Here is a 23,775-nt window from a genome sequence, read left to right on the forward strand (position 1 = left end):
CTGCTGTGATATAAAATCCATTTTAGAACAAGTAACTGTATTTCACTCACACTTTCCTGCCCTTTTTGTCTCTTGATTTCTGTTTTGTGGATGGAGACCAGCCAGATCTCTTGGTGCATCCTGACCTCTGGAGGCTAAGCACTTCAGTGGGCTCCTTTCTCCTTGACAGAACTCACAGTCTACTTCCAATTGTTACTCTTCTCCCTATGGTGTAATTTTTTTGTAGAGTAATTTGGTGTAAGTTGGTCTTTGTCAGCTGTGTTGCCATGCATTACACTTGCTTATGTATCGATGGTCTGAAAAAGCAACTGGAGGCAATTTAAGAGGTCAGAGTTCAGAGTGGATCTTAAAAGGCCCAGAAGCCAGCTGAGTTTGGGGAAGCAGAAACACTCAGCCTCTCCTTCCTCAGATGTTCTGATGTTTGTCTCTGGCCTTCTGTCTACAGGGCATTTGTATACTTGAGCAACCTGCTGTATCCGGTGCCCCTGATTCACAGGGTGGCCATCGTCAGTGAGAAGGGGGAAGTGCGGGGATTTCTTCGTGTGGCTGTGCAGGCCATTGCAGGTGAGTGACCTTTTTCCAAATGAAAGCTGGGATTCTTTCCTACAGAAAAAGCAGGCTAGGGGCTGGAGAGAAGGCTCAGCAGTTAGGAGCACTGGCTGCTCTTCCAGAAGACCCAGGTTCAATTCTCAGTACCCATGTGGCAGCCCACAACTGTCTGTAACTGCAGTTCCAGGGAATCTAACACCCTTACACAGACATAGATGCAAGCAAAACACCAATGCACATAAAATAAAATTTTTTTAAAAAGAAAAAAAATCATAGAAAAAACAGACTAGCTCCATGCAGGGACACTTCAGTCACACACATAAATGCTAATGTGTTCTACTTGGGGATGGCCCCTTGAAGCTTCCTTCTATTAGCTTTACCTGCTACCCTGGCCCTGAAGTAGATTTCACTTTATTCTGGGATATTGCTATTTTAGGAAAATGGTGTGTAACACGAATAGCTCTTGGAGTGACTTTGTAAAGTGTGAACAGTTTAGACTGGCACCGTGGGTTGTAGAGTTTCACAGTCAGCCTGAGTTACGTAGTAAGACACGATCTTAAAAAAAAATAAAAAGCTGGCCAGGCGTGGTGCTACAGAGGTAGAGGCAGTCGGATCTCTATGAGTTTGAGGCCAGTCTGGTCTACAAAGAGAGTCTAGGACAGCCAGAGCTCTGCAGAACAGAGAAACCCTGTCTCAGAATCTCCTCCCCTGCCAAAAAAAACAACAACAGCAAAAACAAACAAACAACAACAACAAAAAAACAGGCATAGTGGTACAACACCCCTTTGATGCCAACACTCAAGAGGCAGAGGCAGACAGAGGTCTGTGAGTTCAAGGCCAGTCTGGTCTCAGGGCTATGTAGTAAGACCCTCCCTCCAAACAAAACAACCAAAGAAAGAAACCTCATAGTCTCTTTTTGTTTGTGATAGTATCTTTTCTGTATAGCTCAGGCTGACCTCAAATTCATCCTCCAAAGTTTGTAAACATACACCACCAGTGCTTGGCTCAAGTGTTGGACATTTTATTTTTGTCTTCTTAATTTTTTTAGTTTAAGGTTTCACTGTGTAGTCGAGGCTATCGTGAATTCACAACAATCCTCCTGTCTTGGTCTCCTGAGTGCTGGCTTCACAGGTATGAGCCACCACACTTAGCCAATGGGCTTTGAATTAGTGTGTCTAACTGTTAGAGAGTAAAAAAGGATTGTATATTGTTCTTATTGCAGCTGAGCATAGTGGCACATACCCATGGAGGTGGAAGCAGAAAGATCAGGAGTTGAAGGTCAATCTTAGCCACATAGTGAGTTTGAGGCCAACCTGGACTACATAAGACCCTTTCTCAAAACAGAGCAAAACAGAAAGCATTTATTTCACTGCTAAATGTAATACACAGATCAAAATTATGATATTTTCTGCTTTTCCATGATCATGCCAACATTATGAGTAAAGAATATGGCCATTTTCTGTCTTAACTGATAAATGCTGTCCTGCAAATAATGACCTTTCAGCCTTTATCCCTTGAAAAACTATCACATTGTCATCCATACTGAGCTGTATGTAAATATAAAGTCTTCCACAAGTCAGTAGAATGTTTCAATGTTTGTTGCTGGGTTATTGAGTATAATCTTGGCAAGATGTTAAGGGGTCAGAATATCTAGGTGTGGCAGTATAAACAAACTCAAGATTGAAACCAGTTCTTTTCTAACTAGTCTCGTCTGAGCAGAGGAAGATGGTTAATCTACAAAATAGTTGGAAGCCATGACTATAATTTTATTGCAGTGCCATTCATTTTTATACTAAGGTCTTTCCTCCTGACTTAATAATTCAGGAAGAGCTATTCCCTCCTCCCACATGTATTTTCATTCAGTCTTTGCTGGCTTTCTTTCTATTTAGCTGATGAAGAAGCTCCTGATTATGGCTCTGGAATTCGGCAATCAGGAACAGCTAAAATATCTTTTGATAATGAATACTTTAATCAGGTAAGAAGTATTTGGGAAGAAAGAAACACCTTGGGGAAAGAAAGGAAGTAAATGGATTTGTGAGGAAAGTGTGCAATGCTGGCACCCAATTCCCTTTTATAGCATTTAGCAATTTTAAGATGCAGTCACTCAGTGAATTATGGGATGTGTCTAGCAGTCACAGAGATGAAACTACAGGAGCACATTGCCTTTTCTCAGACAGCTTAGTCCATTTAATTATCATTTTGTAGAAATGGAGAATATGTCATTTACCTGGCCTTGTCTTACTTACAGAGTGACTTTTCTTCAGTTGCAATGACTCGTTCTGGTCTGTCTTTGGAGGAACTGAGGATTGTGGAAGGACAAGGTCAGAGCTCTGACGTTATCAGTCCTCCAGAGGAAGTTAACCGAATGAATGACTTGGGTACGTAGACAGATGCCTGTTATTGAGGAGTCTCAGTAGGAAACAATGAGCACCACAGTCAAGCAACATAATCGCTTTGCTCAACTAGAAACAGAAAGAGTGCCCAGTTCCCTTCTTGTCATAGTACTTGAACCATCTGTGTGTCATTTCACTCTTTAGATTTGAAGTCAGGTACTCTGCTGGATGGGAAGATGGTGATGGAAGGGTTTTCTGAAGAGATTGGTAACCACCTGAAACTGGGCAGTGCCTTCACCTTCCGAGTCACTGTGCTACAGGCCAGTGGGATCCTTCCAGAGTATGCAGACATCTTTTGTCAGTTCAAGTAAGCCACCTGTATCAATTACTTTTCTGTTGTTGTGATAGGTTTCTCTGACAAAAAGCAGCTTAGAAAAGAAAAACCTTTAATTTAGGCTTCAGAGGGGGTAGAACACATATTGGCAGAGCAGAAGGCATGGCAGCATGAGCAGGAAGCTGGCTGATGACATTTTCATCCACACACAGGAAGCAGAGAGAGAGAACAGGAAATGGGATGAACCTCCTCAGCGAGGCTCTCTCTCCATAACCTCCCAAGCAGCTACCAACGGGGACCAAATACTCAAATCCATGAACCTATGGGGCCATTTCTCATTAATAAAAACACACTGCCCTTTTGCTATGCCCATCGAGCAAGTTGCTAACTGCAGAGATGTCCTTGCTGTAAGTGTAAGATTAAAGCACTTGAGGGGTAAAACATGACAGCTCTCTGGAAGAGACTTTCTTCACTCAAGATGAGAATAAGGGTCAAGACCCTTCACTGGAATGACTCAAGGGCTCCCCCAGGGAGTGTACAGCACACCTCTTTAGAGGACTCTGGTGTCCCGTAATTCTGCGAACATAGTATCTGATCCAGATAAGTCCATTAGTTTTCAGTGCTTTTCATGCTGACATGTCTTCTTAAAAAACAACAGTTAAGGGCTGGAGAGATGGCTCCAGAGGTTAAGAGCACTGGCTGCTCTTCTGGAGGTCCTGAGTTCAATTCCCAGCAACCACATGGTGGCTCATAACCGTCTATACTGAGCTCTGGTGCCCTCTTCTGGTGTGCAGGTGTGTGGAACGTTGTGTACATAATAAATAAATCTCTTTTAAAATTAAAAAAAAAAAACAAACCAGTTAAACAAATTGTCTAGCCAACAGTTTTATATATTTAGTACTTTGGAAAAAGGAAATTTACATAATGTAAAGAAAAACAACTATTGCATGAAGTGTGTAGGGATACTCTGGAGCATTAAAGAGAAGGTTATCAGTGCCACTGAGGTGGCAGTTCAGACCCGGTAATGCTCATGGGCGCCTCTGGCAGAAAAAGTATATATGGCCAGGAAAGGGAAAAAAGAGTGGGAGTGGTGGAGCAAGAAGAGAAGGGAAGAGAGCAGAGATGCTGCCTAAAGGACTGGGGAGATGGCTCAGAATTAAGAGCACTAGCTGCTTGTCCGATGGACCTGGGTCCAATTCATGGACGCTTACATAGGGGTATACAACCATTTGTAACACAATTCCAGGGACTCTGATGCCATCTTCTGGCCTCGTGGGCACAAATGTACATGCATGTGGTACACTGGTAGATATACAGCAAAATAATATACAGATAAAATAAAACAAAATATTTAAATATGTGTATTAAAAAAAAAAAGGATTGAGAAGGGGCTGGAGACACGGCTCAGCAGTTGAGGGCACTGACTGCTCTTCCAGAGGACCCAGGTTCAGTCCCAGCACCACATGGCAGCTCACAACTGTCTGTAACCTCACGCAGACATGCATGCAGGCAAAACACCAATGCACATAAAATGAAAACAAATATTTTCTAAAAAGAGTTCAGAAAAGACATTGCATAAGCACAGAATGCTACAGAGCAGCCGTACAAATCATTGGTAATTAGGAGCACTCGGCAGAGGCACTGACGTCCTCAGACCTGGCCGACTGATGCGAGAATCCACAAGAGCACATACTGATATTTTCCCCCTATTCAAAATCTTTTTTCCCCGTTGGGGACTGGAGACTGGCTCAGTAGTTAAGAGCACTTGCTACTCTTGCAGAGGACCCAGGTTCAGATCTCAACATCCACAAAGTGCTTCACAACCATCCTTAGCTCGTCTCAGGGGTCTGACCTCCTCCTTGACACCAGGCACAGATGTAGTGCGCATGCACACATGCAAGCAAAACATTCACACACTTGAAACAACATAAACCTAAAATTTTAAAATATACTCTTTTTTCCATTTGGCCTTTTAGAGGACCATCTGTGTGTCAAACCTTATGGGTAAACCCTTGCCGGAAAAACAAGCACATAAGTGTATCATTGTAAATGGTGAAATCATAACTTTTAAGGAGAAGTAGGTCCGAGGAGATTTCCTGGCATTTGAGCATCTCCTGTTTAGACAGAAGACTCCTAAGCCAGGCTATCGTGTGCCATTTGACTGCTCCTGCAGAGTCGCAGATTTGCCAGGTTTTCTCTATATTATATGATTTCATTTTCTTTCTTTCTTTCTTTCTTTTCTTTTCTTTCTTTCTTTCTTTCTTTCTTTCTTTCTTTCTTTCTTTCTTTCTTTCTTTCCTTTCTTCCTTCCTTCCTTCCTTCCTTCCTTCCTTCCTTCTTTCTTTCTTTCTTTCTTTCTTTCTTTTCTTCCCTCCCTCCCTCCCTCCCTCCCTCCCTCCCTCCCTCCCTCCCTCCCTCCCTCCCTCCCTTCCTTCCTTCTCTGCTTCGCCCTGGCTATCCTGGAACTCACTTTTTAGACCAAGCTGGCCTTGAAAACACAGAGATCCACCTGCCTCTCTCTCTCAAATGCTAGGATCAAAGGTGTGCTCCACCACCTCTCAGCTGGTTTCATTTTCAGCAAAACAAACAAAAGAAAAACTTCTGCAAAATAACAAGTCTTCATGCTTTATTGATTGGGGTTTTTTTTTCCAGGGGTTGGAGTAGGTTTGTTAGTTGGGGGTTTGGTATAGTAGGTTTGTTCATTTGTTTTTTTGGGTTTGGGGGTAAGTTTTGTTTTCAGTTTCTTTGGTTGGTTGGTTGAGTGGGTAGGTGGCTTGTTGGTTGGTTTGTTTGGTTTTCGAGACAGAGTTTCTCTGTGTAACAGCCATGGCTGTCCTGGACTCTCTGTAGACCAGGCTGGCCTCATAATCTGCCTGCCTGTGCCTCTCTGAGTGCTGGGACTAAAGACATGTGCCCAGGTGGCCCAGGTGGGGGTATGTGTATACGTTTTTTCATTTGTTTGGGGGGAGTAGTTTTGTTCATTTGATTTTTGGGTTTTGGGGGAATAGATTGTTTCATTTGTTTAATGGGCTTGGGGGTAGGTTTGTTCATTTGGGTTTCCTTACTTTAAGACAGAGATTCTCTGAGTATCCCTAGCTGTCTGGAACTGCTATGTAGACCTTGCAGTTCTCCCACCTCTCCTTCTTGAGTGCTCATGTTACAGTCATGCACAAATTTGCATGACTACCTATCCTGCTACAAATTTGTTGAATTAACTTCTTTACTCTGTAAGTCATGCTTGTATATGTCCATTTAGGTAAACAATCATGGTCACTTAATTTTTCAGTGATTTTTGAATCTGAAATACTATCTATATGATATGGAAAATGCTGACATGGAAAGAAATCATCATTTGGCTCAGTAAAAACAAACAAACAAACAAAGAGTGCTTTGTTAGCATGCTTCTAACTGTAGAGTCGAACATGGACTCTGAAAACAGGTTCTGCTGATGTGGTAGCACACACTTTGTTTCCCAGCACCTGAAGGCAGATTTCTATGAGTTTGAGGCAGGCTTGGGCTTCATAGTAAGACTCTCTCAAAACAAAACAAAAACAGATTCTGATGAATTCTAATGCAGTATTCATCTGTCTCTTTTTATTAAGCTTTTTGCATCGGCATGATGAAGCATTCTCCACTGAACCCCTAAAAAACAATGGAAGAGGAAGTCCCCTGGGCTTTTATCATGTTCAGAATGTGAGTATCCTGAATATTTTGCCATACATCTCTCAGGTTTAGGTACGCTGATTTTGTTGGGTAAGGAGAATGGTCATGTGAGGTGTGAGCTGTCTTTTGTGCTTGGATAGGAGAGCTTTACAGAGAGAATGAGCCATAGAGATGGTGGCCAAGGCAGTGAGGTCTTCAGGGAAGGAGCAGCCAGTCTTTCACCGAATTATGGTGGCCCACTGAATGTGCAATCTAGTCTCCCAAAGAAGTCTTCCGTCAGTTTGAATGTGTGTTTTTAAAAAATGTTTTTATCTTAAAAAAAAAAAAAGGAGCATGTTTACTATCAGTTTTGGTAAGTTAACATAGTATCCTGTAAACTCTAAGGTACTTTCATCATTGCTTACAGTAATGCAGAAGACATTAAATACCTTCTGTAGCTGAGTTATGATTTAGAGCATTTCCTCGGGGGCTGTGATTTACCTGTTCATGCCCCTTACAACTCTCCTAATACATGAAGCAAGGAAGTGGGCTTTCCAACTTATAAAATTTCATTCAAACTCAATTCAGAAGTCATCTTCAGGGGAGTGGTGAGATGGCTCAGCAGGTGTAAGCACTACTAACAAGCCTGATGACTTGAGTTCAGTCTCTAGGATGCACACGGTGGAAGGAGAGAACTGACTCCTACAAGTTGTCTTCTGGCTCCAAATGTGTCCCATAGCACAAGTACCCATGCACGCACAAATAAGTTAATTAAGCATAAAAAGCAAAGTCTTGTCATCGTAATACTAATTTTCATTAATAATTCATTTGGTATTGTCCCTGTTCTGTTTTCTGTGCCATTTAGTCTTCCATTGACTGTTCTAATCCCTATGCTACCACTGGGGAAACTAAGGTACTGCGCAGCTTGTGCCACTCACCCAAGTTACCAAGCTGGGAAGAGGCAAGAAGAGGGTTTAAACATAAAGTGTGGCTGTAGCACTCAGAATCTTCACTGCCTTCCCCAAACTGCCTTTCTTTTTCTTGTTGATCGTGTCTACTCTGTGAAGTGGGAGAGGGGCCAGCCACAGTTGTAGCCCAGTTGGTAGAGTGCTCACCTCACATGCACGAGGTCCTACATGTAAACTTCAACACAAACAAATAATTTTAAATAGATAAAGTAAGAGGAAAGGACAAACAAAATGAAATGTAAACTAAAGCATGAACTGCAGGGCTGGAGAGATGGCTCAGCAGTTGAGTATGCACTGCTCTTGTAGAAGACCCGAGTTAGGTTCCCAGCCCATATGCAGTGGCTCATATAACTCCAGCTCCAAGGGATCCAAAGTCCTCTTCTGGCCTCTGAGAACACTTGTTCATACACTCAACATGCACTTGTCCCAAACATAGACATACACACATACCTGTAACTAAAAATGAAATATATATTTGGTAAATGCTTATCAGCTGTTTAACAAGCCTCTGACTCATAAAACCAGAGATTTCCCCAAGGGGCTTAGAATTAATAAGGGGAAATATAGAGTATGGGGACATGAGAAAGGTATTCATTAAATACAAAAGGGAATGTTTTTCATATAGAAAGATTTTAAGTTACTTTTTCGTGTGAGAGAGAATAGTTATGTAGAGAAGGTAAATTTTCTGAAAAATGTAGCATGAATAAAAGGTAAGAAAAAGAAAAAAGTGTGTGCAATTTGGCATTGCACCTTGCTCACGATCCATATTCAACACGTTTTTTGGGTTTATTTTTTCCCCACCTCTTTTACTGACTCGCCTGGGCTTTGGAGGGAATGCCTTATCTTAGAGTTACAGCCAGGGCCATTCCCCAGGCACAACAAACAAGCAGGTAGAGAGAGCAAGAGGCAAGTCTTGAAATATTGGGTAGCATCAGGGTAAGGTCAATTCTGCTACATTGTGGAGGATCTTGAATGCTGAACTTGGTAAAGTCACATTAGAATGAAAAGCAGAGGGAAACCTGTCTTGTGGTGTAGGGGGCCTGGGTGGTGAAATACCAGCGCATACAGGATGCTTAATGCTGAAGGTTGCTGGAAGCACAGACGAGGCCTTCTGATCATACTCTTACTCTAACCTCCCTTGACTTTCTCTTACTAGATTGCAGTGGAGGTCACTGAGTCATTTGTGGACTACATCAAAACCAAGCCCATCGTATTTGAGGTCTTTGGGCATTATCAGCAGCACCCACTTCATCTGCAAGGACAAGATCTTAACAGGTTTGAGGGAGCTGAGCAAAGACTTCGATTGTTGTTGCTGTTTTGAGTTTTAGTTTCTTGGTTACTGAAAAAGAACTATTTTGTTGTTTTGTTTTTGTTTCTTTTTGACAGGGTTTCTCTGTGTAGCCCTGGATCTCACTCTGTAGATGAGGCTGGTATCAAACTCAGATATCCACTGGCCTCTGCCTCCCAAGTGCTGGTATTAAAGGTATGCGCCACTACCACCAGCTGGGGGAAAAAACTTTTGAGGGATGCAGATAACTAAATAATAGATTTATACAGTACCTTCTTTTTACTCTTAAGAAATGTCACTACTTTTTTGTAGCAAACCTAATCACTAGTTCAGCTATACAGCCAGTTGAATTCAGTCCAGATAACATTGAATACCTTTTTTTTGTTGTAAGAAAAAAAAATTTAATAGGGTAGAAAGTTGGTGCAATAGAGCTAGAACATGCATGTAATTGTTTTTGACAACCTTTACTTTATGAAGTACAAAGTCAAAGTGGAGTCATCACAACTAATGAGAAGATCAGTGACATGACTTTTGTTTGTTCTTGTTTTTGAGACAGGTCTCTCTATGTAACCCATGCTGTCTTGGAACTCACTATAGTAGACCAGACTGTCCTCAAATTTACAGAGATCTGTGTGCCTCTGCCTCCGAGTATTGAGATTAAAGGTGTGCACCACTGTGCCTGGTAGAGACATGACCTTTTATTGGTGGTAGTGCTAGTTGAGATGTACAGGGAGACTTTTATCAAAATGTGTTGGTCTCTGTGTGGGATTGTGTTAGTTATCTTTTTTGGGGGAGGAAGGTATCTGTTTTCTTAAAAAGATTTAAACAATGGAATACTGGGGGTGGTGTTGCATGCCTTTAAGTCCAACACTACGGAGGCAGAGGCAGGAAGATTTCTGTGAGTTGGAGGCCAGCCTGTTCTACAGAGTGAGTTCCAGGACAGCCAGGGCTACACAGAGAAACCTTGTCTTAAAAAACAAAAACAAAAAAAAATAAAACCTCTAAAAAAAAAATTTAAGCATGCTATTAACATCAACACTTAACTCTTTTTAGTCATAAGGAATGGTTTCCTTCTCTCTTTGCAGTCCACCTCAGCCATCTCGAAGATTCTTCCCCCCACCCATGCCACTCTCCAAACCAGGTGAGCAGCAACTATATTCTCTCTAATGTGTATACATCTGTTCTGAATAATTTTCAGGCAAGAGTCACACTGGAATTCCCTCTTTCTGTGTCCTTATATGCTCCTCTTCTATATTTTTAGCAGGAACAAGAATGTATGGTTCCTGATATGAGATGAGAAGTCAAACAATTTGGCTTTGTCTCTCTGGTCTTCTCATTTAGACTTTGATAATCTCCTCCTTCTTAAATCTCTACGCTTTATATGTAATTACTTCTGTCAGTCACAACATTTCTTTGCGTATTAAATTTATTCTGCATGTTAAATTTTGTTGTTGGGACTTTGTTCTTGATTGACACATAATGATATACATAATTATGGTATAATACAATGCATTTGTAGCTATATACTTTGAGGAATGCATGTAATTATACATCAGTGTACTTAGCATATCTGTATCTTAAGCATTTGTAGTTAAGTATAGTTAAGATCTTTTTGTGTAGCATTTTGACATTGATAATAATGGATACCCTATTATGCAATAGAATACCAGAGTTTGTTTCTCTTCATTTATCTTGCTTTCTCTTTTATTTTTTTTCTTACTGCCCACTTTCCAAACTCCCACCCTTCCCCATGCTCACTCTCCTCCCTCTACATTCCACCTCCCCATTGGCCTTCAGACCATGAAAGAAAGATTGATCTGATACGGTTTCTCATGTCTGACTATGTGAATGTGCATGTATTGGATACGTTTTCTGAGCACGCCAGTGTGCTCGCTTCCTCTGCTGTTGCCACGTTCCAGAATGAGGCTGATTCATTGCCGCCTTTTCTCTTTGTGCCAGTCCCCAGCTTCCAGAGTGAAAGGGTACCCAAAAAATATGGTTAGTAGCTAATCTAGCTCTGCCTTAGATGTAGAACCAAATTCGCCATGTGTGAAACACGGATGTTTCTGTTTGTTCCCTTAGTTTACTGTAGAGCTCTGCACAGTGTCAAGATCACATCACAGTTCTCTCAGGGAGACTGTAGGGAACACCTTTATACCCCCTCTCTCTCTTTCATATCCCTCTGAGTTTGAGATGCCTGGTTTTTTGTTTTGTTTTGTTTTTTCCTTGAGCCCAGGCTAGTCTTGAACTACCTATATAGCTGAGGATGATCTTGAATTTCTGGCCTCCTGTCTCATCCACAGACATACCTGTTCATATATGTACCATATACCCAGTTTATGGGGGGCTAGGAGTCAAACCCAGAGCCTCATTTATACTAGGCAACATCTTCACCCCACCTACTACTTATTTGTTTGCATCTTTTGCAGTAGTAATTTTTGTTTTGTTGTTGTTGTTTTAAGACAGGGTTTTTCTGTGTAGCTTTGGCTGTCCTGGACTCACTTTGTAGACCAGGCTGGCCTCAAACTCACAGAGATCTGCCTGCTTCTGCCCCCCAAAGTGCTGGGATTACAGGCGTGCACCAATATGCCCAGCTTGCTTTCTTTCTTTCTTTTTTTTTTTTTTTTTTTTGTCTAGTAGTTGGTTTTTGTTTAGTGTTTGAATCAAATCCTGGGCCTTGTGCCTGTTAGACAAGCACTTTTTAACCACTGAGCTGTATTCAAGGCCCTCCCCTCCACTCTTTCTTTCCTGAGTACTTCTTAGATGACTACCAGAACAGTAACCAGTTTTCTTCTTAGCAGCCCCAGCACATTGGAAACACAGCTGGGTGACTCCTGCCCGTGGACTGTTCATTTGAGAAAAGCTGCATGACTGATAAAGCCCCTTCATGTACATTATGATAATAGTCTTCCCAATACTTTTTTCAAAGTAGTAGACTAAACATCATCCACATCTTATAAATTGAGGAGAGACTCACAGAGTAAGCACCTTAACCAAAGCCACATAAGTATTGTTAAGACTGTGGAATTTAAATCTGAAGAGACGTTAACAGATTATTTACAAGTTCCTGTATTTACAGAGCAGACCAGTGGTCTCAGATCTGTCTTTTTTGTTTTAATCACTGGAGGGTTTAAAGCATCATCTCCTGATATGGTTGTGATGTGATGCTATCCCCCCACATAGGAAACTCTAGAAAGCATAGGGTTTTTAATGTTTTATAAAGCACATTTAGTTTATATAAAAACCTGTTTTCTGGTGTGTTTTGAGAAGGACCCTAGTGCTTTCTTTCTTCATGCTTTGGCTGAGACACACTTAGTACAGAGCTATCTCTGCGTCTTTCACACTAAAATATGCCCTCTGGAAACCTAATGTTAAAGTGCTTGTACTTTTGCTGAGTAAATGTGGAACAGATTTTGACATGTTATAAAACTTTTTAAAAGTTCCAGCCACCAAGTTAAACACCATGAGCAAAACCAGCCTTGGGCAGAGCATGAGCAAGTATGACCTTCTGGTTTGGTTTGAGATCAGTGAACTGGAGCCTACTGGAGAGTAAGTCCAATTAAAAAAAGTTTTGTTAAATAAAGTGTTTCAGAATTGGAGATATAGTTTTGAGCCTGTTTTTGGCTCATGTATCATTGTTGTGTCAAATTCCTCTTTGGGATTGAATTTGGATGCCTTGCTACTTATCTCTGAATGAGATGTTTACCAAAGACCATCCAGTAGAATTATTTCTTAGCGACAGCAATACGATAGAGACCAAATGCACTTGGTTATGAGGGAAAACTGCTACGTGGTGGTTCTGTTAATATCAGTGGAACAGATTGTACAGGATATGCTTCGGGTTCAGATGGAGGTTAGTGGGGGCTGATGAGATGGCTCAGCAGATATGGGCACTTGATGCCAAGCCCAACGACGATCTGAGTTTGATCCCTGGGACATACATGTTGGAAGGTGAGAACCAACTGTTGTTGGTACAAGTTGTCCTTCTACCTCCACACATGTGCCATGGCTGTCACGCCTTTTACAGTGGATACCCGTCTCAGTATAAATAAATAAATGTAGCCTTTTACAGTGGATACCCGTCTCAGTGAGGGCAGTGGGGGCTGAATATTTCCCTGGATTAAAATTTTTTACCTTGCCACTATCTAGACCACTTTCTTTTTCATTGTGTTATTGTAGGATAGTTTACAGTAGCTTTGGCCTGTAGCTAGAAGAGGGTAGTAGCACCTCTCCTCAGTTGTGCTGACCAAAGATATCCCTAGAAAAAAGCTACTCTCCTAAATTAACAGGATCAACATAAGCTTCCTTGCCTTTATGAGCTGTGATAGAATAAATGATAAATGCAATTCTTGTTTATAGTTGTTTCTGAAATGCCTTAGGAAAAAAGGAAAAGAGACTCTACTTCTGAAACAGGCAGGCAGCCACATCCATTAACACAGATTAGGGACAAACTGTTATGTAGTGTTCCTCTGTGTGTAATGCAGTGAACACCATCAGTGATGATCAGCACTGTGAACCGTTAGTGTCTGCCGTGTATACGACCCTGTGTTAAAATAGCTCTGTAACTCTTGAGTTGTCAGTCACTTTGAAGAATGTGACTTTTCATAAACAGATTGGCAATGTTATCATAGCTTGCATTATGATGATGTCGTTACAGTGATGATTTCTACTGAATTAATTGCTTTCTGGAGCTTAAAATATTTAGAATTGGAAATTGTTTCTTATTTCCACTCAGTTCTGTAAGTTATACATTATTTACTGAATTATTATGTAAGGGACAAAGATGGAACCAAGACCACATCACTATTTAGTATCTCTAAATAGTAGCAGAGATGATAAGAAACTGGTATGTGGCAGGGGGACAGATGCAGGTGGCTCTGTGATTAAGTGCCTGCATGGGGTCAGAGTGCAGAGAGCACAGAGAGGCCCCCACCGCTACAACAACCCAGGAAGGCTTGGCAGGGGAAGTAGCCCTGACTTCTGTCTTTTGTGTTTTTATTTTTATAGGTATATTCCAGCTGTGGTTGACCACACAGCAGGCTTACCCTGCCACGGGACATTTTTGCTGCACCAGGTACTGATCTCTGAGACAGAACAACAGATTTCTCAGTTTTTCATCTCTATTTGGAGGGGGGGTATGGGAGGACATTTTTGTTTTTTCCTGTCCTTCCCCCTTTATTTATCAGGGTAGGAAATAGATGGGAATTGAACATAAAACTACAAATACTGCTTCTGTTTATATTAGTCAGGGTTTTCTAGAGTAACAAAATTTATAGAATGAATCTCGATGGATGGATGGATGGATGGATGGATGGATGGATGGATGAGAGGGGTGTTAATTAGCATGACTTACAGGCTATGGTCCAGCTAGTTCAATAATGGCTGCCTGTGAATGTAAAGTCCAAGAATCCAATAGTTGTTCAGTCCATGAGGCTGGATGTCTCAGCTGGTCTTCAGTATTCACTGGAACCCTGAAGAAGTAGACTCTAAGTCCAGTGAAGGAATGGACTTGATAGCAAGGCAAGAACAAGCAGGCAAAGAGCAAGACTTCCTTCTCCATGTCCTTCTATAGGCTTCCAGTAGAAAGTGTGGCCCAGAGTACAGGTGGATCTTCCCACCTCAAAAGATCTGCGTTAGATGGGTGGTGGTGGCACACACCTCTAATCCCAGCATTTAGGAGCAGAGGCAGGTGGATCTACCAAGTTTGAGGCCAGTCTGATCTATAGAGTGAGTCCAGGATAGCCAGGGCTACACAGAAAAACCCTATCTCAAAAACAAAACAAAACAAACAAACAAACAAAAAAATCTGGATTAAAGGTGTATATTCTGACCCCCAAGATCTAGCTTAAGAGAGGATCTTCTCTCTTCAAGTTATTTAATTAAGCGAAAGTCCCTCGTAGGTGTGTCCAGCCATTTTCAGGTTTTAGTTATTTACAGATGTAGTCAAGTTGGCAACCAAAGTAGCCATCACACCATTTTTTGTTTTTGTTTTTAATATACTCTTTATACATATTTTTTAGAATAGCTATTTTGAAAAAGAATCTGGAGGTAGGGGGCAGTGGTGCACACCTAAAATCCTAGCACTCCGGGAGACAGAGGCAGGTAGATCTCTGTGAGTTCAAGCCAAGCCTAGTCTACAAAGTAAGTCCAGGACAGCCAGGGCTACACAAAGAAACCCTGTCTTGAAAAGAAAGAGAAAAAGCAGAAGGATCTGGGGATACCCCCTAAGGCTTCATCCTTGACAGAGTCACTATTAGTTGGTGATTACTGCAGAAGTTACTCTTCCTTAGGGACACGGATACAGGTAGGGTGTCCATGCCCCAGCCAGTAGCCCTACACCCACACACATGTGTTCAGTGCTAATTGAATGGTGGATGTAAGTAAGAAGAAAGGAAGAAAGGTGACAAGGTGGAGCATTAGGAAGAGCTGGAGGAATGGCTGTCACCAAATTATATTTTATCGCTGTATGAAAAAAAATTAAGGTCAGTTATTGCCATTTGTGTTGTTGTCATACTTTTTTTTTTTTTTTTTTTTTTCCAAGACAGGGCTTCTCAGTTTTAGACCTGGCTGTCCTGGACAGCAATCCACCCGCCTTTGCCTCCCTGAGTGCTGGGACTAAAAGTGTGCGCCACCACACCCGGCTGCTCTCATACAATTTTATACACTTTCCATAATGTTTAGAAGCTTTATGTTTCACTGACAGTAGTCCTTTTGTTTGGTTTTATCAATTTGTTTGAGACAGATTCTCTTCTGACCTCCAGCTGGCCTCCAACTCCTGGGATGCATCTCTTGTTGCCTCAACCTCCCAATCATTGGCTTAGCAGCCATGAGCCACCATACCCTGGCAATGAGAGTTTTTGTTTTGCTTTTTCTTCTCCTGTTTTGTTTTTGGCTGTACAGGCCATTAAATCTGTAGCCCTTACTACATACTACGAAAGTACTCTACCACTGAACTATGTCCTTAAAACTGTTTTTGTTTTTTTCTTTGTTTTCTAACAGACATGTGTAGCCCAGGTCCTTGAATATGAGAGACCCTCCTGCCTCAGTCTTCTAAGTGCTAGGATTACAGCATGTGCCACCAAGCTCAGCCAGAAGTTCCTAAGGGAGTAGATGATGAAGTCTGAGTGGATTAAAATACATTTCTTAAATATATACTATTCATTTGATAGAATAATATGCAACGCCTAGTGTTACTATACTTTTATAGCATTCAGGAGGCAGATACAGGAGGATTATGAATTCAAGGCCAGTCTTGGCATCTTAGTAAGTTTAAAACCAGTTTGAGCTACATAACAAGATCCTGACTCTTAAAAAAATTCTTTTTCAGAAAAAAAAAAAAGAAAAAAATTTTAGCCAAATGTTCAAAACTACTTCCTGTGCAGGTGTCCATGTTTCATGGTGTGCCATACCCTACAGCATATTACAGGGTCTCAATCTGTCTGTTGGTCTGTCTCTGCCTTTCTCACCTCTTTGTGTGCAGCTGCCTATCTGCCTGACCCCCCCGCCAGCCTCGCCCACCCCCACCTCTTCCTCTGTCTCTCTCCCAGGATGTAGGAATTCATCTTGCCTCGGGCTTCATTCTGTGATTACAGGAGTGAAACACGGTGCCCTACAAGGCCTCTCTTAAACCAGCTCAGCCACGGGCCTGCTAAGTCTCTAATGCACTCTTCTAAATTGTAATCCTGTTCCGTTACCTAGGGCATCCAGCGAAGGATCACAGTGACTATCATCCACGAGAAGGGCAGTGAGCTCCACTGGAAAGACGTCCGTGAACTGGTGGTAGGTGAGTACATTCCGTCAGCTGAGAACAGCCTGACATTTGTCATTCTGTACTGCGTGCAGGAGAGGTATGGAAAACTAGAGAGTACAGAGTGAAGCTCTCTTGCACCCTGGGGGTTGTGGCTCAGGAGTAGAATGACTACCTAGTGCATGCAAACTTCTGAGTTCAATCCCCAATAACGGAAAGAAAAAAAAAAAAGAGGGAGAGAGTGAAACTTCTTTTTCCCAGTTCCCGTTACTGTGTCATCCAACTATTGCCTATGAGCATGGATCAGAACTGCAGGTTGTAAGATCATAAAAGAGCTTTGCTCTTTGTAGTTAGTTGGGTATAAAATGATTTGATGAATCAGTGCCATGGCTCAGTGGTAGAGTCCTTACCTAACATCTGCAAAGCTCTGGTTTTCATCCTAGTACAGGAAAGCAAAATTAGACAACCTTGGTAAATCAAGTAGGATCCTATGCTTACCCAAGTGATCTCTAAGCACCTAAATTACAGAGACTGAAGTGTGTGTGTGTGTGTATGTGTGTGTGAAAGAGAGCACATGCTAGGCAAGTGCTCTTCCACTATGATATGGTACTGAAGATTGAACCTAGGGTCTTGCGTGTGTTCCACCATTAAGCTGTCTCCCTTATACTTTTTAAAAAGATTTATTCATTTATTGCATATACAGTATTCTGCCTGTGCACCAGAAGAGGGCACCAGATCTCATTATAGATGGTCATGAGCCACCATGTTGTTGCTGGGAATTGAACTCGGGACCTCTAGAGGAATAACCAGTGCTCATAACCACTGAGCTGTCTCTCCAGATCTACTTTCCTTTTTTTTTTTTCTTTTTCTTTTTCTTTTTTTTTTTTTTAAGACAGGATGACACTAAATTTCCCAGGCTGTCCTTGAACATGTGATCCTTCTGCTAAGTAGCTACCTGACCTTTTGACTTGACAAAGTTCTATCTTGTTTTTAATGTGCTCACCTTCTGGTTTCTTTATCCCTTCTTTTAGGCCGTATTAGGAATAAACCTGAGGTAGATGAAGCTGCAGTTGATGCTATCCTTTCCCTCAACATCATCTCTGCTAAGTCTCTGAAGTCTTCCCACAATTCCAGCAGGTAGGATACCCTTGGTCATAGCAGTGTCAGCCCTGTGTGATTTGATGGATTCACATTAGATTCCATATTTTTAATGACTTCTGATACAGATGAAGAAAGGAATTAGTTCCCTTTTTATTTAAAAAGTTCTGGTATGGTGTACACACCTTTAATTCCACTTCTGGGAAGCAGAGCCTAGAGGGTCTCTATGAGTTCAAGGCTAGCTTGGTCAGCAAGCTCCAGGACAGCCAGGGCTAAGAGAGACCTTGTTTTAAGAAGGAAGAAAAAATGAAAGGGAGGGAGAAAGGCAAGAAGACAGGAAGGAAGGAACGAAGGAAGGAAGGAGGGAGGGAGGGAGGGAAGTGGAAGGAAGGAAGGGAGATTTTGCTTTCAGAGCTGGAAAGATGACCCATTGGTTAAGAGAGCTTACTGCACTTGCAGAGGACCCAAATTTCATTCTTAGCACATTTATCACATGACTCAGAATAGCCTGTAATTTCAGCTCCAGGGAAATCTGGTGCCTCTGCCCTCTGTGGACACTTGTACTAAACAAATACATACCCACATAAAAACAAACAAATTAAAATAGTAAAAAATAAATCTTAAAATAAAAATCTCTTTCTTCATTTGCCCAGCCTTCTCCCTAAAAAAGAAAGAAAAAGAATTGAAAATGTGTCTGTATGTTTATTTACCCATAGAAAATGGGGGGTTTCTGTTATGAGTACTGTTTAAGCAAACGCAGCACAATGATAATGAAAAAAATATAAGAAAACTCAAAATGCTACTCAAGGGCTTAACTAGACAGATTGATTATTGCTAAGATTAAAGTTTCCCAATGAAATGGTTGCTGTGAAGAAAGATTTCCTACATCCTAAAGAGCATAGCTCTTACCCTGGAGCTTGTACCCTCCAGGGAATACTCAGGCCTGTGTGTTGTTTTGTTTCTTATTTTCATTTGTGTATAAAGTTGATTATTTGTTTAAGTTATTTGTTTATTTATTTGTTTGTTTACTTAATTTTGAGACAGGGTTTCTCTGGCTGTCCTGGAACTTGCTGTGTAGACCAGGCTGGCCTCTAACTCAGAGATTCACCTGCCTGTGCCTCCTGAGTGTTGGGATTAAAGGCATGCACCACTACCTCCTAACCCTAAAGTTGATAATTTAATATGAACTCTTCTTTACAATATTGGCTCCTATAAAGAAATGGATTTTATTTTTTTTAACTTTCCTGTAAATTTCCTTTTATAATCAAGTGTGACTTGTATTGCGAAAGTACATAGCCAAATTTTCCAGATTATCTTGGAGTTAAACCTTCAGGGTCTCTGACCTGCAGAGCCAGGAGAAAGGTTAGGTTAGTATCTCAAAGGATCCACCTCCTTAAGTTGGCAGCATGTTCCATGTTGGTTGAGGACACTGCCATCACATTATGGAATTATTTCTCTGTGCTGCTTTATGCTCTGGAAAACTTACTTATTTGTGTGTTGGGAAAGGGGCAGGGATAAGACAGGAGGCAGAAACAGAATGAAAAGGTTTGAGCCAGGACTGATTTTTTTTCCCCTTATATTACAGTTTTACATAAGAAAAAAAAAAAACAAGAAACCAAAAAGGCCAAAACTTGTGCTTGCTTTTCTGTATGTAAGGAGAGATGGCAGGGCCTGTGGAAAGGGGGCGAGTATGAAAGAGTATTATGTTTGGGGAGAAGGTAGAATTGCCTCTTCCTGGGAAGATCATAAACACCATGTCTCTGAAGTCAGCAGAGAAACCACATGACTCTCTCCTGCCAGTGTTCAGCTGACATTCAACACTATTTCCTGATGCTAAATAGATGGTGGTTGTTGAAACCCTGATTGTGCTGGATGTGTGCACACTAAAGTAACCTTGAAAAGTCCGCTGACCAAAGCCCAGCAGCAGATCCGGTACTATATGAAGAGAAGTGGGCTTTATTAGATCATGTATAATAGAAGTTTAAAAATAGTTAATCAAATAAGTTGGCTGAAGCCAAGAATAATGAAAGATACACATCTTGAATTTTTTCTTTTACATTTTATTTTGTGTGCATGTGTGAGGTATACACATATAAAAGTCAAAGGACAAGTTTCTGAGGTCACACATAAGGGCAGCTGCTAAGCTTTGTCTTATGTGTCATCCTACAGTCTGAGCAGTTCTGTACTGATTGTAGCATTTGCCAATGTCTCTCTGCTTTTGACAAGATCCAGGATAGAATCTGGGACAGGATGCAGAATTCCCATTTGCTTTATCTCTTGGGTGGCTGAGCCGATGCCTCAGGCAGTTGGTCACAAAGGACAGACAGAGGGACAACTTAAAGTAGAAAGAGGGGAGGGAGCCCAGGATTCCTTCTCTAAGACTAGGGACTGGCTACATTGCTGCTAAGGAGGAAAACTTAAACTGAGCACTATTTTCCTGCAGTGGCTGCTGTAAAAGTGGCTTCTACCCAAAACTGCAGGGGGTTGTAAAAGGAGGCTCTTTGATCTGTAGATTCGGAGATCTCCCTTAGAGCTCTGAGACTGTTTATTATAATAAGTTATTATTATAACTTATTAGTGAATGTACAGGAAAACAAAAAATAAGAGAGAGATAAAAAAAATTAGACCACTCACACACATAAGAATTCAAGAGGAATAGGTGGATAAGGTTAAAAACTCTAATTTCAACTTCAATAAATTCCCACAAACTTACATATGACAATGATGTTGATTTCAGCTAGTATCTCCTCTGCAGAAACTATGGTAAGTTAAGGCTACTGGTTCCATTGTATCAGCCCATATGTACACACAGACAATCAGACATATAGACCTGTATATATTTATACATATATTTAATGGATGATATAAAAGGAGCTCCTTACATACAGAGACAATTTATATACACTCATGTAACATGTACAAAAACCAGACAGATAGATATATTTACATGAAAACACATATTTATATGCATATTTACAACTCATGGATGAAGCGAATTCTAGCAGGCTTCAACCCCAGAGGACTTCAACTAACTTTTAATGTCTGGTCACAGCTTTTATACTTTTGAGACATCAGAAAAAAAATTACCTTCTAGTTAAAAGAGCAGTTAATCACAAAAACAGATGAATTAAAAAATGCAACAGGTTACGTGTTTTTCATCAAAACTAAACATTTCTCATGTATGTATTCATTACATAAGTTCATAGTGAGTTCAGAATGACAAAGGTTGACAAGGCCTAAAAGTTATCAGGATCTAAAAAGTTACAAGAATATGTCTTTTCAACTAGGACTGACTTGGCTACATATTCTCCAGCTATCTCTTAGTTTATAGTGAGTTTAGGACAATAATTTTATCTGTCTTTTACTTTGAGAAACAAAGCAAATTTAAAATGACAGTGTTTTATCCCATAAGGTGACAAGGTATAAGGAATTACAGTGAACCAGTTTGTGTATTTTGACATTAAGGTTTGCACTTAATTTAGACATTTCTAGGTAGCCCCATTATATTTTGGGTTCATGGGAAATTTAAACCAACTCACCTATATTTATGGCATATACCAGGATTCATGGTGTCATCCCTAGAGTGATAACTTTTCTGAGGCCACAAATCTTTCTTAAGCCTGTCTTCTAGTGAGGCACCTGGAATTCCACAAAGGTATTTATTGCAGCCATATACATTCTAAAGTTGTTTTAGAAATTCTAAAACAATTTAACTGTTAAAATTGTTTGAATCAAATTAGGAATTCCATAATTGGGAATGAATTTATCTGAACAGCAGCACATCTTCATAAAGATCCCATAGGAAGTTTGTTCAAACAGAGTGAGTAAATACCCAGAAAGTGACGGTTCACAAGTTCACAACCATATCAGATTTTAGAGAGATGCAGCAGTGCACAAATGACAGGGTTGTCAGAGGTTGGAAGCAATTCTAGGATGCATCATGGTAAAATACCATGCAAAATACCAGATCCCCTTCCAGAAGGCCCACATGTCTACTGAGCTTCTTCAACAGAATGGCTTTTGACAAGCTTTGTGTGTACACATTTATTTACCATGCTCTTGCTGTGAGATAAAGTATTTTCTTTAACTTTGGGGTCATTTGTTGAAATTCTGATTGTCTTTCTTGTAAAAACCATACTCATGTGGTTTCTAGTTGGTGGGACAAGAACTAGAAGCTGAGAGGAGGAAGATTAGAGGATTAAAAGTAGGAGGCTTTTGTGGGCCACAGAGTAAAAGCCTGTCTCAATTTAAAAGAAAAATTCACTTAAATTTGACAGCTATAAGGTGAGCTCAGTGGAGCACACCAAAATCCCAGCACTCAGAGAAGCAGAGGCAGGCCAATCTCTGTGAGGCCAGCCTGGTCTAAAAGCAAGTCCAGGATAGCCAAGGCTACACAGAGAAACCCTGTCTTGGGGAAAAAAAAATAATAGCTTATTTAAATAACTCAGAATTTTAGCATTAGGAAAAAGCATTTAAATTGATCTTCACAGAAAGTTATTTTTACCTTTTTATTTGATTGATAGTCCTAATGTTTAATTAACTCTAAATGATTACAATAATAAACACAGCTGGTGAGGCTGGAGAGATGGCCCAGCTGTTAAGAGCACTGACTGCTGTTCCAGAGGACTTGGGTTCAATTCCCAGCACCCACATGGCAGCTCACAGCTGTCTGCAACTCCAGGATCTGACACCCTCACACAGACATATATGCAGACAAAACACCAATGCACATAAAGTAAAAATAAATAAATTTTAAAAAACACAGCTGGTTAAAAAGATTTAAGAGGACTGGAGGGATGTTCAGCAGTTAAAAGCACGGGTTGTTCTTCATAAGGGCCCAGACCCACCTGGCAGCTCAAAGCTGTAGCTCCAATTCCAGTACCCTATTCTGAACAACCCTGACACCAAGCACACATGTGGTACGCTTACATTCATGCAGGAAAACACACATACACATTTTTAAAATGTTTAAGGACAGACATATACTACTAACACTTAAGCAAGCAACTCAGCTTTTTGAAGCTAATATTTAGGCATATGAGACACCTCTCTAGTTTGGAATATTTACATTTGTGGATGGAGAGCTGTAGTAGTGACCCTTGACAAGTATAACAAAGTACCTGGCAAAAGAAGGATTATTACAGTTCAAGAATATAGTCAGTCATGGTTATGCAGCAGGAGCCTGAGGTGGCTGATCACACCCATCTGCTGTCAAAGAGAGTATGATGAACAATGGTGTTCAGCTCCCTTTCTTCTTTGTACTCAGTCTGGAGCCCCAACCCATGGCATGGCACAGCTCTCATTTAGGGAGGCTCATCCCACCTCAGTTCACTTAGCCCTGACAAGCCCTCCCACACACACCTACAGATTTGCCTTTGAGATGATCCTGGGTGCTGGCAAGTTGACACAGTTTCACCATTGCAGTCTCATAGGTTAATATGGTGTGTCACTAAGTGATTTTGACTAAAAGGGCTCGTGGTTATCTAAGGGCTAGTGTTGAAATGAATGTATAGATCTGCACATTGGTTGCACCAGATATGTGTCTGGGAGGGCTGTTCTAACACATTGACAGTGGAGAGTAACTGACAAGATCCTGAGTCCCTTTCTTTCTACACCTGCACTTCCCTTAACCAATTGTCTTGGTTTTCTGTTAGCTCAACAGCAGTTTCTTACTGTATCTGCTACTAAGTCCCCCTGGGGGTGTCATTAATAGAGCTGCTCTCTATACCCTCTTGTATTCCATCCATTTTCTTAATGAAAGTCTTGGGAGAAGAATCCATGTCACTGTAAGTCCCTTATCAGAATGTGTCCCAGAG

The 23,775-nt window shown here is 41.0% G+C and overlaps 1 protein-coding gene across 13 annotated transcripts in view; it reads left to right on the plus strand.

The window, feature by feature from the left end:
- The window catches only part of Kif1b (kinesin family member 1B), a 138,151-nt gene that overhangs the window by 94,930 nt on the left and 19,446 nt on the right, over positions 1 to 23,775 (plus strand). For all 13 annotated transcript variants that reach the window (XM_060379057.1, XM_021636171.2, XM_060379062.1 and 10 more), the window contains 11 exons: positions 446 to 564; positions 2,439 to 2,524; positions 2,798 to 2,927; positions 3,087 to 3,249; positions 6,819 to 6,909; positions 8,983 to 9,101; positions 10,200 to 10,255; positions 12,555 to 12,663; positions 14,122 to 14,188; positions 16,813 to 16,897; positions 17,893 to 17,998. In XM_060379057.1, coding sequence (XP_060235040.1) covers positions 446 to 564; positions 2,439 to 2,524; positions 2,798 to 2,927; positions 3,087 to 3,249; positions 6,819 to 6,909; positions 8,983 to 9,101; positions 10,200 to 10,255; positions 12,555 to 12,663; positions 14,122 to 14,188; positions 16,813 to 16,897; positions 17,893 to 17,998 — 1,131 coding nt within the window. The remainder of the gene's footprint in view (positions 1 to 445; positions 565 to 2,438; positions 2,525 to 2,797; positions 2,928 to 3,086; positions 3,250 to 6,818; positions 6,910 to 8,982; positions 9,102 to 10,199; positions 10,256 to 12,554; positions 12,664 to 14,121; positions 14,189 to 16,812; positions 16,898 to 17,892; positions 17,999 to 23,775) is intronic.

Source organism: Meriones unguiculatus, chromosome 3 (genome assembly GCF_030254825.1).
Source record: "Meriones unguiculatus strain TT.TT164.6M chromosome 3, Bangor_MerUng_6.1, whole genome shotgun sequence".
Lineage (NCBI taxonomy): Eukaryota > Metazoa > Chordata > Mammalia > Rodentia > Muridae > Meriones > Meriones unguiculatus.